The sequence below is a fragment of the Salvia splendens genome, chromosome 13 (assembly GCF_004379255.2).
Source record: "Salvia splendens isolate huo1 chromosome 13, SspV2, whole genome shotgun sequence".
Classification (NCBI taxonomy): domain Eukaryota; kingdom Viridiplantae; phylum Streptophyta; class Magnoliopsida; order Lamiales; family Lamiaceae; genus Salvia; species Salvia splendens.
The window spans coordinates 1000514-1015392 of NC_056044.1; the positions used below are offsets into that span (position 1 = coordinate 1000514).

Genomic DNA, 14879 nt, shown 5'->3' on the forward strand with positions numbered 1-14879 from the left:
TCTCTATTTTTTTCGCAACAATCATACTTATTCATAGATAAAGTCATCTATTTTTCACACCCATAGCTTTTCTCCTCCAAGTATAACTCCGATACATCACTCTCATTCAAGAACTCGTTAACCAAACCAAATAAGCAAACCCCCTTTTAAGACAATGAAATCGAAATCACTCATAAAATGCTAGATAAACAAGTCTTCATCTAATACACAAAAAATAGATATAAAAGAGTGTGACACATTGTGTTGTATGTTGACATAAAGATAGATTGAATACTATCTGAGACCAAATATCTTAGATATAATAAAATAATAAAAATAAAATACACAATCACACGCGAAAAAAAAAAGACCGAAACGAAAACTACTCGCAACTTTTCCCTCGTCCCATTGCCTATCCACAAAACACACACACAAAGCGGCTCGCGGCCATCTCATTCCAACGGATCCGGCTAGCGACGTCGCGTTGCGGATGCCCCTAAATCCACTCGAAGGGGCAATTTGGTAATTCCACAGAAGTCTCTTCCCTTCTGCCACTGTCACGTGCCATCTAAGTAGAAGCACACGCCGACCCTATAAATCGAGAGAGATAAATTCAAAAGCAACCCAATCGACCCCTCCCTCCGGTTGTCCCTCCTGCGGTTCCCTCTTTTTCGCGAAATAAATTTTGAAAAAAAAAACAAAAAAATCGAAGCGAAAATAGGACTGTTGAGCAGTATAAATAACAGTAGAGAGAAAGGGAGCTCTTTCTTTCACAGCAGCAGCAGCTCTCATTAAACAACAAAAATCAACAGTGAAATTTCGAGAAATTAAGGAATAATTTCAATTAGCTTCAGATCTCTCGAAGCTCGATTCCGTCGATTAACTATTTGCTGAGGAGTTTACTTTTTTATTTGTATTTTTCCATTTAATTTTTGTTTGGGAGAATTTGTTGGTGAATTGTTCGTGAACAATGGAGAGGAGCACGCCGGTGAGGAAGCCTCACACTTCGACGGCAGATCTGCTCACGTGGTCGGAGAATCCGCCGGAAATCTCGCCGGCGCCGGCTTCCGCCGCCCGCTCTCATCAGGTACAATCGCCATTTTCGAATTTTTTATTGTTGCTTAGTTTAAGATTTTGAGGTTGAGATGAAATGACAGCCGTCGGATGGGATCAGCAAGGTGGTGTTTGGAGGTCAGGTTACTGATGAGGAAGTTGAGAGCTTGAATAAGAGGTCAGAGATCTAGCTTCACATTTCCTTTTATTTGTTATGTACGTTACTCTATTTTTCAAAAAATTTCCCCCTAATTATGGTATGTTTCTGAAGTAAGCAATATTTCTTTTCTAATTCGTCAATAATTTGCGTGAAATTCGGAGCTGTGGTGAGTGATAATTAAGTTGTGTTGAGTTGATGTCATTGTCAAGTGAAGGGAGCAGCTATATTTTGATATCTCTGTCTCCATTTCTGGTTTTGTTGTAGTGATCGTCAAGATCGAATGACTTAAAAGGCTGAAAAGGTTGAAAATTTGAAATTTTGCATGTTATTAGATCAAATTTTTGATGAATTCATTCGTCTCTTGTAGATCTTTTTGTAAATTAGAAATTTTCAAGTGAAAAAAGAGGATTAGGTGCTAGTAGCATCTATGGTTTGGATTCAATTATCAATTACTAATAATGAGTAGAAGTAGAGTTAATGAAACGTATGATCCACTTATTAAACTGACCTTACACTGCAATTAATTGAGATTAGAGATTGGTATTGATATGTTTTGCTCTCTGTATATTTGAAGATATTTTGAAAATGTTCATGGCCTATTTTCATGTTTTGGTACCCTTCTAAATATTTGGATTTTTCAGGAAGCCATGTTCCGGTTATAAGATGAAGGAAATGACTGGCAGTGGTATTTTTAAAGGCAAAGGAGAGAACAGATTGTCGGAAACTGATGAAGCAGATGAGACTTCAGCCAACAAAACTGGGCTGCGTATGTATCAGGTACTTCTTCCACTGTTCCTAGCTTATTTATTCCATAAATTTGAGCTTATGCGATTCTGATCTCGTCTGAATTGATATTTGGATACCAGCAAGCATTGTCGGGAGTCAGTCACATCTCCTTTGGTGACGAAGATACAGTTTCTCCCAAGAAACCAGCCACCCTTCCTGAAGTTGCTAAACAGCGAGAGCTGAGCGGAAATCTAGAGAGCGAATCTGAAGCTAAATTACAAAAGCAACTTTCGGATGCCAAAAACAAGGAGCTCAGTGGCAACAATATCTTTGCTCCGCCTCCTGAAATCAAAGCCCGCCCCTTGGGTGCTCGAGCCTTGGCATTACGAGAGAGCATAACAATTGGAGAACATGCTTCTAACAATGTAAGTGTGCAACTCCATTCTGTGTTTATTATGAACCAAGAATCTCTGCATATGTAATTATGTATTCAATTACTGTGTTCATAAAGGGTGCTGGCAATGGCGTTTCGACTGGGGAGTCTCTGAAAACAGCAAAGAAGATACCTGACCAGAAATTCTCAGAGCTCTCGGGCAACAACATCTTCAAAGGGGACGGAGCAGCTGCATCAGCCGAGAAGCCACTTAGCTCGGCAAAGCTGCGGGAGATGAGCGGCAGCAACATCTTCTCTGACGGGAAAGTGGAGTCCCGCGACTATTTTGGAGGCGTACGCAAGCCACCCGGCGGGGAAAGCAGCATTGCCCTGGTGTAACTTGTTAGGTCCTAACCTCAATTGTTTTCTCTCCACCTGTTAATTTGCATCTTGATTATCTTATTTAAATGGGGGATTGTACTCAGCTCATGATTTTCTACCTGTGTTGTGGGTTTTGGTTTGTCTTAGGTTTGGTTAACATGTTCTAGATTTTTTTTACAAAAAAAAAAAGCAGTTGGCTAATTGAGTTGTGCATGTCAATAGGTATTTGTGCTGTAGTTTTCATTTCTAGTCCTGTGTGTGTTATTACTCATAATTATCTTATTATTGAGTTGGTAAGTAAATTTACGATTAATTCTGTGATTTGGTAGAGGTCAAAACTAAATTTTGACCCAAGATTATTATCTAAGATTGGTTTTACTCTTAATTTTGTCACACGAGAGGTCAAGACTTAATTTTGTCGAATATCGAACATCTATATTTCTTTTGTATTTCTCGAATCTTATTGGTTTTACACTTAAGTTAGGGTAGTACAATATTAGATTTACGAGGTAAATGTCTTCATAAGTTAAGGTATCTTTGTTGAAGTTGCTGACAAACTATAATGATGCAAGATATTTATTTCACTTAAATTGAATCTCTTAAAATTTGTCAGAAAATATTGTTGCACGCATTTTGTGACTGAGATAATGTGCAACAGTTTGTCTGAAACTGCAACAGTCATTTCGTTGAGTAAATATATGACTGTATGCAGCAATCTTTCATTTAGAGTTGTCAACCGTTAGAGTGTCCACTATAAGGTGGACACGCCCAATAGCCCCTCTCCAGTTTTTTCCATAGCCCCAATTTTGTTATCCATAGCTTCAAAATTCTATTTCCGCCACTATAGTGGACAACTCCAATAGCCCCCAAATTTTATAATCAATTTTCATTTTTAAATATTTTTTAGTTTCAATCAAGTGTAATTTAAATAATCGCAGTATAAATAACTAGAATACGAGGTAATTAGGCCCGAATATTCGTTGTATTGCAAACCGGTAAAATTATACAACGAATAATTAAAATAAAATACAACTACAAAACTCCGGCACCGTCTACTCGGTGTCGGAGTCGGCTTCCTCGTCTTCCTCTTCTTCTTCTCCTCCTCCTCCTCCTCTCTCGCTGCTGCCGGCCTCGGTATCCCCAGGCGCATTATCAACCAACCCCAGTCGACTCTCAAGCCGATTGATGAGCCTCTTGTAGACGTTCCTGACGTACGGGTCAGTTTCACCTGCGTATGACCTGCATATGTCTTGCAGTTGTTGCATCAACGTTACGTCTATGCTATTGGCCAATACCTCGTGGGGTTGCACCGTGGGCTGTGGGATTGGGGCAGACTGGGGGATGCGCGATCCGGACGCGGCCGCCGTTTGGCGTGAGGCACTTCTACCCCCTCTGGCTTTGCGGATAGCGGCCTGTTGTCCCATGGGCCGTCGTCGCCTAATGTGAGTCGCGGCTGGCTCTTCGACTTGCTCGTCGGACTGCTCGAACTCGTGCGAGCCGCTCCCACTGCTGTATTCCCGGGCAAGGTTGTGCCTTGTGCGCTTCGGGCCAGGAGCTGTTTCCACCTCGTTCGCCACGATCGACCTGAATTTCGGACAATCCGCGAGGACAAGATACTCCTACCACAAGGTGAACTTCGGCTGGCCCGTCTTGTGGTATTGGCCCTCCGACGGGGTCTTAACATCTGCTACGCTTCGGCCACTCTCGGCGTGGCGAAGGTTGTTCTCGTATATGGACCCGAACAGCTTGGTAGCCCGCAGTATCCTACCGAACTTTTTTTGGATCTGTTCTGGGTCGCGCTTCTCGGCGCCGTCGGGCTTCAATTCCTCGTATGCCAACATGACGTGCCTCCAAAAACTCCCCGACTCCTGATCGGTACCCACCACGGGGTCCGAAGTGATAGAATCCCACGCCTTCGCCACGGCAATGCTCTCGTCTTTGCATTATGGCTTGCCGCGGCTGGACCGCTCGGGCTGATCACCGCTACCGCCGGCGCCACTGCCCTCGCTACTCGCAATGCCGGGGCAGCTGCCTGAGTGTCCACCGACGTTGCCGGTGCCACGACTGCCGCCTCCGCCCCTAGGGCCTCTGCCCCTACCGCCACCAGAGCCCCGACTGCCGCTACCTCCTCGGGTCGGAACGGGTGTTTCCACCCGCGCTGCCGGCGTATCTGGGATGCCGGAACTGAGCAGACCCAGCATAGTATCAAATGCGTCTTGATCTGCTTCGGTGATCGGAGATTGGCTGGCTTGGAAAGGGGAACCTGGCCGCGGCAGGTGAAGCGCGTCTAGGTTGGGTCGGTAATCTCCAAAAGCGGAACGACTCAGATTCCGATGTAAAGCGGGCGGCGTTGGTGAGGATCTCCACGACTGAGATGGAGGAAGAGGTGGACTCGATGCCCACGGTGGTGGAGATTGATTCCAACTCCAAGGCTGTGACGGAGCCGCATATCCGCCAAATCCCGACGGCTGAGAAGCATATCCGCCAATACCCGATGGCGGCGAATGATGGGCCGACGGCTGAGATGGATTGCTGTCATATCCCGATTCCTCAGTGTCGGGTGATTCGTCGTCTCCTCGGTGCATTTTGTAGAGAGTGTTTTTGTAGAAAGTGGGTGTATGGATTTTGTGAAAATGGGAGTGGGGGAAGAGGGGGAGTGGTATTTATAGATGAAAAAATGAAAAAAAAATTCAAAAAATGCGGCTATAGCCGCGGCGGATATCCGCCACTATAATAGCCGCGGCTATAGCCACGCCTATACACCCACCGCCGCGTCCTCGCCCCACTCGCGGCGAAGCCTCGTCCGCCGCCCTCCCCCCACCAGCCGCGTCCACCCTCGCGGCGGACACCCCCTCCACTATAATAGCTGCGCCTACCGCCCCGCTTCCGCCCCGCTCGCGGCTATAGCCGCGTCCACCTTATAGTGGACGCTCTTATATCCGCGATAGTGTGGATGTCCCAATAACTTAGTACTAGGATATTCAAAAACATCTCCTGTCATGTCATTAGGACGTTCCGTTGCACTGCACTTCACTCTACGTCACTAAGACATATCACTGCACAATAATAGCTTAGCACTAGGACTAGCCGATGTCCTAGCCAATAAAATAAATTGAAAAATACGATTAATTCATTTTGATTGTTGGTGTTTATCAAATACTTCCTCCGTCCCATAAAAATATGTGCACTTTCCATTTTCGTTCGTCCCACAAAAATATGTGCGTTCCATTTTTGGAAAGTTATATCAATTTAATAATGTAGGTCTCACTATCTACTAACACTACTTTAACTACAATTCTCCTCACATCTCTTACTTTACCATATCATTCTCCTCGTCTCTCGTACTTTATCAATTTTATCTTAATTCTCGTGCCATCTCCATTGCCTATATTTTTATGGGACGGAGGGAGTATACAAAAAATGAAGTGCAATGAGTCATAAATATTGAGTATTAAAAAAAATATATCGGGGCGTCTGTGCTCTTGTCCGTGCAATGGAGGACAAGAGCACGAACTAGAGGTAGGACGTCTGATTTTGGGCGTGGACGAGCGCTCGTCCTACTTCAGGACATCCTACCTTTCGTCCTACCTTTAGTCCGCTATTGCGACGGACACCCCCACGAACTAACCGCTAGTTCTGCCAGGACGTCCGCTATTGTGGATGCTCTAAGACAATTCTTAATAGTTCCAATAGAATGGAACTTAAAGTATTAATAGAAACAATTCTTACTTAGTTACATGCAATAAAAAAGTGAAATAAAGTGAATTAATAGAACGTGGGATCTACTTATTATTTATAGTAAAAGTAAATTGCGATTCTTATTGTAGAACGGATTGAAATGACAAAATGCGACTCTTCTGTATTGACTGAGGGAGCACTAGAATACACTCTCATATGCACCACATTCTCAGTGCACACGTTATCCACAATGCATTCACCGTACAATGTGTGTGTTATTTGTAGTGCGTATATATTGTCTTTAAAACATGCTTAATTGTACAATTATTTAAAAAATTATTTACTGAGTTCAAATTATAAAATAAAAAATTTGGAACCGGAATATGATATAGTACTTCTAATTTTATGAGATGTAATTTTGTCAAAATTTAAAATAAAGAGGAATAAGAATGAATAATATGGAGAATTGAACAGTGATTCTTTAAGGAAAAGTTATACTGCCAAGCAAATAAATTAAATAGAGGTGTAATCATCGTTCTATTCCCTCCCTTATTTTTTTTATTACATCAAAAATGACCTAAGAGTATCAGTAACAGTAAGAGTTTAAAATTAGACTGGAACTACGTCGAGTTGCAGTGCGATCTGGTCTCATTATGTTGCAAGAGAGGCAATGGGAGCCCATACTACGAACAGCACCACGGTTGCGGTGAAAGACCCGGTGCGGTCCCACCCGGACAACAGTTGTGTTGTGTGCCGCAAAACCACACCCCAAACCAAATTTTCTCTTCTTTTTTATTTAATCATTCATTTTCTTTCTAAAATACTATGCCATACCAAACAATCATAATTCATCTTTCATTTCTAAATTTGGTCATGGCCACCTCCAACAAAATTTGATTGGTGATATTTAGTCCCGCACAAATGCATTCCATAAGTATAGTTTATTTTATCTTTAATAATGTACATTTATAATTTTAGTGATATGGTATGTGTCAAAATAAAAACATAAGGTTTCATATCCATCTCTGTTCAAATAAAATCGGATTTCATTAAGGATTGCTGCATTACTCCCAAATTATGTGAGTATCATTGACAATTTGACCTTGTTTATTCTAGCATTTTCTTCCAACACGTACTTTTTTTACAATGCTTATTATTTTATGTTAGTCTTATGTCTCATAAACATTATCTAATCATCAATTAAAATCATATAGCGAGAAAAAGAGATCGAGCACAAATGTTCGTAATCACACAACATTATTCATCAGCTCATAACATAAACACCAGTGCAGAAACATGGAAAACTAGAACAAGACACACGAGTTCAAAGAAGCCTTTATATTACCTTAGATAGCCACAGACTGATATATGTTCTGAATCTCATTCTTCGACATGTCCGATGAGGGTCAGCAGCATCTTCTCGTAGTCGCCACGAGTGTCTTTACAGATGGCTTTGTCGAGTGGCACGCTGTTCCGTTTCTCGTATATTTCCTTAATGGCCTTCATGTCCACTTCTGCCCTTGTCGCGACCACCCTGGTCAGGGCCCCCTCGTCCGTCCCTAGCTTGTTGATTGCTAGGCGGAGCACCTTCTCGAAGTACTTCTCCGGGTAGATCAAACACTTCACTGCAGCCCTCAGTAGCGTGAGGAACTCGTCTTTAGGGTCTTCTTTCAGGTCCTTCCCGCACAGAAAAGTAACATTAGTGTTGGGAAATAAACGCACAAGTAATCACGAATATGACAAAACAAACACAAGAATTGTTTACCCTACAAGGGGGCAATGTCTAGAGATTTCACTATAATATTTGGAAATAACTTACAATGAGAACATATATGCTGGTAAAAATAGCGAACCATAATTCTAAATATACGTATGGAGCCCACGATCGTACGTTGGATTCGTTTCCTTTCAGACCCATACGCAACACTCAAGAGTCAAGAACACAACACTTGCATAATCTTGTGTTAATGTAAATAGGAAATGAAAATATTGATTTGAACAAACCTTGTTCACGTCGTTGCCAAACTCGTTTTTGTATTGGTTGAGTGTCGCATTGATCTGCGCCTTGCTCCTCGTGGTCAAGATTCTGATGATGTCGTCACAGCTGTATTCCTTTGCAGTGATCTTCTCGCGCAGTATCTTGGCTTCCGATTTAGCAAGATGGAGGTTCACGTCGTCTCCACTGTAACGGTATGAACTCACCAAGGGCACCAAGAGCTGAAATTTTTCAACAAACCATATTAACATCTTAGTTAAAAATGGCGCCTCTGTTTCTGTATTATGAGATTGATCAGTTCACCTTGCGGAAGTCTCCTGTTGTGTGATAAGCAACGTCCTCCTCGAGAGATTTCTTGTAACGAGCGTGATAGGCTTCCCTTGCGAGAATCATATCCTTTGGAGACCTCGTGCAAGCAATCTCCACGAGGATCCGGTTGCTCGCTGTCCACTTCTTCGTGGCCTCGTTAGCTAAGTAGGCATCACGCTCTGGAGGGTCCAGTGCCAACAACAGCACAACTCTCTGGACTCAAGCAACGAGGAAATAAAAATGTATAATTAAATTACTCTTTGCTATTTAACAATGTTAAGCTGTTTATTCACTTGATCATCAATAAAAACCTCTTAACCAAAAGCAATCAGAAATCGATACAGAAATGAAAAATGGTAGACTCAAACCTCAAAGTCATTCGAGAGTTCCTTGTCTAAGGCTTTGAGCAGATCTTCACCATAAGTCTCGGCATAACATTGTCTGATCAGCTTCCGTTGGCTGGCATTTCTACGACCCAAAATCGATATGATCAAGTCCTCGTTGGTTCCCCATCCTACACGTACATTTCAATGCATACAAATTGCAAGGAAAATCAGCATTATCAATCAAAAAAATATCAACCAAACAAGATACGAAGATCAAAGAATAGCTCAACACAATTCCTAAGCAACCAAAGAATTCGAAAAGATGAACACATGATCACACAAAACAACGTTAGATGTATCACAGTTTCCCTTCCAGTTGATGATCGGCCTACAATTAATCGACAAACTCTGATCTCAACTAAAATACAAAGATCAAAGATGAAAGCAGGACAACACTAAACAAGCTGAAAAGATCATCATACGATCACTCGCATTCTTCTTCCGGATTAAGGTCTAAACAACTTTCATCAGTAAACAGCTTAAAATTAATAGACAAACTCTCCGGTTATTTTAAAATTGAAGATCATAGACGAATGCAAGAAGAAACTAAAGATAAACACTCGATCGCATAAAAGAATGTTAGATCCATCACGTTCTTCCCTCCGATTGAGGTCTAAACAAAAAACTTCAATCAACGATCACCAGCCTATGAAATCAGGCGAGGATCCATCATATCCTTCCTACCAATCGAGATCTACAAAACTCACGTCACAGATCGGTCAAACTGTAATCACACTCAGTATATCTAGATATTCCCCCTTCTCAAAGTAAAATCAAACATTTCCAGATTTAACTAGCAATCATCACTTCTCACTAGCTGATCAACTCTCACATAATCACCAGAACGAACATAAACAGAGAAACTCGCCACAGCAAACATATATTTGTCAATCGCAAACAGATCATCGTAGATCCAAGCAATAAAGAAGTGATAGGGGCTACGCACATCAAGTTGGACTCAAGCGGAAGAAAAACAATCAAATGAGACAACTAAGAAGCAATTAATCATCAATCGAAGATCAGAGAAACGCTCTAGCAATGTTGGTGGAGTCAAACCTGAGAATGCCTTGTGCAGCTGCTCGCAGTCTTCGGCGACAGGAGGGACCTGAGCTGGAATGCAGAGAGTCGACATTTGTTTGAGACTCAGAGAGAGAGAGAGAGAATGATTTGTGTGTGTGAAAGATAGGGAAATTATATAAGGAAAATAATGCACAATTATCTGAATATGTTTTTTACTTATTAATGTTGTTCTTTTTTTCTATATGTTGATAGTACTTTATTATGTGAATAAAGTCATAATATGATGATGGATTCAATATTTAAAATCTAGGGTAAATTGTTGGAAAATTAATAGAAGTTTGGTTAAATTTTGATCAGCTCAATAATTTTGAAAATTAACTAGAATAATAATGGAGTTTGTGTTTGTTCTTAATTATTACCTGATGGATTTTTTTAATAAAATTGTATTTGACACGTAGTCATATATAGGTGGGCATAAACGCTTATGAATAAGACAATATTGTCCAAAATCATTTGCTTGAAAATTATGAATAATACAACACATGTAAAACAATCCAAAATTTTCGCAATAGGATGATTAAGACAGTTATGAAACGAAATAAAATTTGACCAAACTTTGTGATTTTTCTAACAATTTACGCTTAATTTTGTGAATTGTGTTACTGCTGTATTTTTTTCCCTAAATGTTGTTACTTTATTATGATTTTTTTTCTATATTTTGTTACTTTGTTATGATTTTTTTGTATGTTGTAACTTTATTATGATTTTGTCTATGTTTTGTTACTTTATTATATGCATAAAGTCATAATATGATGATGTGATTCAATATTTAAATAATCAAATAGTTTGGTGATTGTTGTTAGGGATTAATTAGTGTATCATTAATGATCACATCAATATTTTGGAGTTGCCTTTCTTTGTTAGAAAATTCCACGTGGCACGATGAGTGCGCGCCACTTTCATGCATGATAAAATCCGTCCAAAATCCAAATGAAACGAAGGCCTAATTTGGGGTGGGGATCCTCTCAGCAGCCCCTGCTGCTCCACACAAAGAAATAAAATAATTAAAGAAATTAAATAAATTAAAATAAATAAATATATATTATTTTAATTGTTTGTATGGAGCAGCAGGGGCTGCTGTGCTGAAATGCACAGCAGAGGATCCCACCCCCCTAATTTGTCAGATCATTTGCCGACGTGGGGCCATAATCATTAAAGATTATTTAAAAGTAGAAAAATTCGACTAATCAATCAAATTGTAGGGTCCACATAGCTTTAGTTTTGATAAATATTACTCCCTCCGTTCCAGATAATTCGTTTCACTTTGACCGGGCACGGGTTTTAAGAAATGTAATGAAAAGTGAGTTGAAAAAGTTAATAGAATGTGGATTCTACTTTTATATATTAGTTTTATAACAAAATGTGAGTAAGAATGAGTTAGTGGAATATGAGGTCCATTACAAAAAATGGTAAAAAGTAAAATGAGACAAATTATGTAGGACGGACCGAAATGGAAAAATTGGACAAATTATTTGGGATGGAGGGAGTAAATCTTTAACTGAAGGAGAATGGAGGGAACTGGGAAGGGCTTTCTTTTAACAACAAATATATGTGATCAAATTTTATACAATAAAAAACTAATTTATTTGAAAAACAAATAAATTTATTTATGTATTTAATTAAAATATATAGATCCATATATAGTATGGAAATGCATAATATTGTGGTCATAAATTTATGATTTGTGTATAATTATTTTTTATTTTTTAGAATCATAAATGTAATTAATGCATACTTTCATTCAAATTTTAAAAATAATAGAAAGAAAATTTAAATATAAAAATAAAAAATGAGGTTAAAGGCTAATAAGTCTTTTTAACTTGTCCACTTACTACATTTATTATTTTAATATATAATTAATACATCAAATTATTAATATAACCTTATTTTGATTGTACAAAATTTGGTCGTTTATCATCACTCTTCTTTTAATGAGTCGCATGAAAAGTAAACGCTCGCTCATATGAGTTTTTCAAGTTTGAATTATTTTTTATTTTCTTTTTAAGGGTCAAGATGATTCCACATTTTCTATCTGCCGCCTGCATTAGCTATGGAAAATTGCAATTTTATCATTCTTGATTTGATTATCTTTTTATTTTCTAACTCCCCTCAAGTTGAGTGTTGAGATCTCTAAATACTCAACTTGCAAATTACATTTGCGAGACTTCTCGAGTTGATTGTCTTTGTAAGAATATTTGCTTCAAATCGGACAAATGAAAACTCTACAGGTCCACTTTCAATCTTCTCTTTTATGAATCTCTTTATTCCAACTCACCCTCAAGTTTAGCATCGGACAATTACATATTGAAGAAGTTCAAATGGAAGATTGCAAACCAATTAACTCAAGGCCAGATATTTTGTACAAAACAAGGCTCGTAAGTAGCTACATGGAGAATCACCACTACCCACTTCAAGGCATCAAAGAAAATATCCTGATATCTTAAAGGTACAATCAACTATGACCAATTACATTCGGATACTAATGATTATAGACTTGTTGGCTACAATGATAATTAGGGGTGAGAAAAAAAAAACGGAAACCGAATGTCTGAGCCGAACCAAACCGAAATTTTGAAATTCGGTTTGGTTTTTCAGTTCAGTTCGGTTTTGAAAATGCAAAATTTTCAATTTTTCGGTTCGGTTCGGGCAGAAAAAAACCGGAAAAATGAAAATTTGAATTACTATATTTTAAATAATATTTTATATATATATATATATATATATATATATATATATTCTATTAATTTAATATATTACATTTTGAGCACTGGTTTTGGAAAAATAATAATAAATGGTTAAAGTAGAAAAGGAGTAAAGTAAGATAGAGAATAGTGTAGAGAAGAGTATTATCTGTCATATTCTCTATGTTACTTTATTATTTCTCCATTTAAACTATTTATAATTATTTTTTAAAAATGAGTGCAGAAAATGAAACGCTTCACTGTGGAACGGAGGGAGTATAAATTATTAATTTTATATTATATAGTATATATATTCTATTAGTATATAAAATAAATAAATTACATGTATATGTTTTTTTCGATTTTTCAGGTTATTCGGTTTTATTTGGTTTTTGAAGTTCGGTTTTCGGCTTTTCGGGTTCGGTTCGGTTTGGGTTTTGAACTAAATTCAGTTTTTCAGTTTTGGTTCGGTTTTGACAAAAAACCGAACCGAAACCCAAATGCTCACCCCTAGTACTAGTGGGCTGGTACTAGGGGATAATGATTGGACTGGAGACACTGATGACCAAAAGAGTACTAGTGGATGTGTTCTACTACATGTGAGACATTGTCTTCACTCGGATGTCTAAGAAGCAGCCTATTGTGACACTGTCAACCTGCGAAGCCGAATATGTGGCTGCCACCTTCAGTGTTTGTCATGCGATTTGGCTCATAAGTTTAACGGAGCTCGGGTGGCCACAAAAGGAGCTAACAACTATTTGTGTGAATAACAAGTCCGCAATTGAACTATATAAAAATATAGCGTTTCACAAGCAAAGCAAGCACATCAACATCCGCTTCCACTACATCAGAGAATGTATTGCAAATCAGGAGGTTCAGGTCGAGTACGTGAAATCGCAAGATCAAGTTGCAGATATTTTTCAAAGCCACTCAAGTACGAAGACTTTGTCAAGTTTAGTTGCTCGGAAAGACAAGACTTTATCAAGTTTAGTATGACGTTGCTCGGAATGACAAATCAAATTAAAGGAGTGTATTGGAATATAAATAAATAAATTTGATTTTGTAATGGAAATATCTAGATATTAAATGATACATATATCTAGATATTATATTCTAAAAATCTAGATATTTAGAATATAAAAGAATGAAGTAGAGAATTCTAGAAAAGTAGGAATGACTATAAATATGGGTGAGTTGGATCATTTTGCACAAGTTGAGAAGTTTGAAAAATAATGTGTTCACCAACAAATATTGATAGCCAAAATCGTCGGATCCATATAATGATAAAATTAAATAAACACGTGTATCATTTTACAAAATAAAATGTTGCTAAATTGCCAGATAAAGCTAAATATTGAAAAAACATGAAATGATCTGAGTATCATTTTTCAAAACAAAAATGTTCCAAGATCGTTAGATCTGTAAATGTAATCTATCTAAATGTAAATAATCGAAAAATAAAAAGACCTGATGATTCGCTAAATTCACCAAAAGGCGAATTTATAAACCAACAATTCAAATACGCCTAAATCAACTAACAACAAATCAATTTATAAATCTAGTTAAGTGAACAATACTCGAAAAATTCTTCCAATAGATATGGAAGCATGGTAAGGAACTTCACGTCGATAAACATCAGCAGCATACTCGATTCGCATGTCCTCTTGGAGGAACAAAGGTAGATCAGTGAATGTAGTGACTCGACCCAATGCCTCATCCATAATCTTCCGGATCAACTCTGGAAAGGTATCCATTTTGAAAGGACTAGAGACGAAAATGCGTGGGAATTTTGGATATGAAAATGGAAAGAAACAAAGCGGGAAGTATATTTTGATATGGTTGTGAAAAGGCGCCTAAAATCGTTAGTCGTGGGCAAAATCGTCATATATGGGCAACATTTTAGTTCCATTATAGGCCAAATGTTGTAAAATATTAGAATAAAACGATATAATTTATAAATTTTTAAAACAAAAAAGCCTAAAATGGTGAAACGATTTATCATCTAAAAAATCAAAAAAGTTCCAAAATCGTGGAACGATTTATCATATTTTAAGTAAAAATCGATAGGTCTTGAAAC

The 14879-nt window shown here is 38.4% G+C and overlaps 2 protein-coding genes across 2 annotated transcripts; one reads left to right on the forward strand and one right to left on the reverse strand.

The window, feature by feature from the left end:
• The first annotated feature begins 711 nt into the window (after positions 1 to 711).
• On the forward strand, positions 712 to 2881 carry LOC121762806. Its single transcript, XM_042158813.1, has 5 exons — positions 712 to 1066; positions 1137 to 1210; positions 1834 to 1969; positions 2059 to 2343; positions 2430 to 2881. The coding sequence occupies exons 1-5, from the start codon at positions 950 to 952 to the stop codon at positions 2688 to 2690; spliced, it is 873 nt and encodes a 290-aa protein (XP_042014747.1). The 5' UTR covers positions 712 to 949; the 3' UTR covers positions 2691 to 2881.
• A 4659-nt stretch (positions 2882 to 7540) lies between these two features.
• On the reverse strand, positions 7541 to 10251 carry LOC121761404 (annexin D2-like). Its single transcript, XM_042157052.1, has 5 exons — positions 10098 to 10251; positions 9024 to 9169; positions 8650 to 8868; positions 8355 to 8567; positions 7541 to 8027 (listed from the first exon to the last, which is right to left on the reverse strand). The coding sequence occupies exons 1-5, from the start codon at positions 10171 to 10173 to the stop codon at positions 7731 to 7733; spliced, it is 951 nt and encodes a 316-aa protein (XP_042012986.1). The 5' UTR covers positions 10174 to 10251; the 3' UTR covers positions 7541 to 7730.
• Positions 10252 to 14879: the final 4628 nt, after the last annotated feature.

Excerpts from the sequence above, each read along its gene's own strand:
- LOC121762806 (XM_042158813.1), top strand. The coding sequence starts at position 950 with ATGGAGAGGAGCACGCCGGTGAGGAAGCCTCACACTTCGACGGCAGAT. Across the intron at positions 1,067-1,136 it reads CCGCCGCCCGCTCTCATCAG|CCGTCGGATGGGATCAGCAA; the intron begins GTACAATCGCCA and ends ATGAAATGACAG. Across the intron at positions 1,970-2,058 it reads CTGGGCTGCGTATGTATCAG|CAAGCATTGTCGGGAGTCAG; the intron begins GTACTTCTTCCA and ends TTTGGATACCAG.
- LOC121761404 (XM_042157052.1), bottom strand. The coding sequence starts at position 10,173 with ATGTCGACTCTCTGCATTCCAGCTCAGGTCCCTCCTGTCGCCGAAGAC. Across the intron at positions 9,170-10,097 it reads GCTGCACAAGGCATTCTCAG|GATGGGGAACCAACGAGGAC; the intron begins GTTTGACTCCAC and ends ATGTACGTGTAG. Across the intron at positions 8,869-9,023 it reads AACTCTCGAATGACTTTGAG|AGAGTTGTGCTGTTGTTGGC; the intron begins GTTTGAGTCTAC and ends GCTTGAGTCCAG.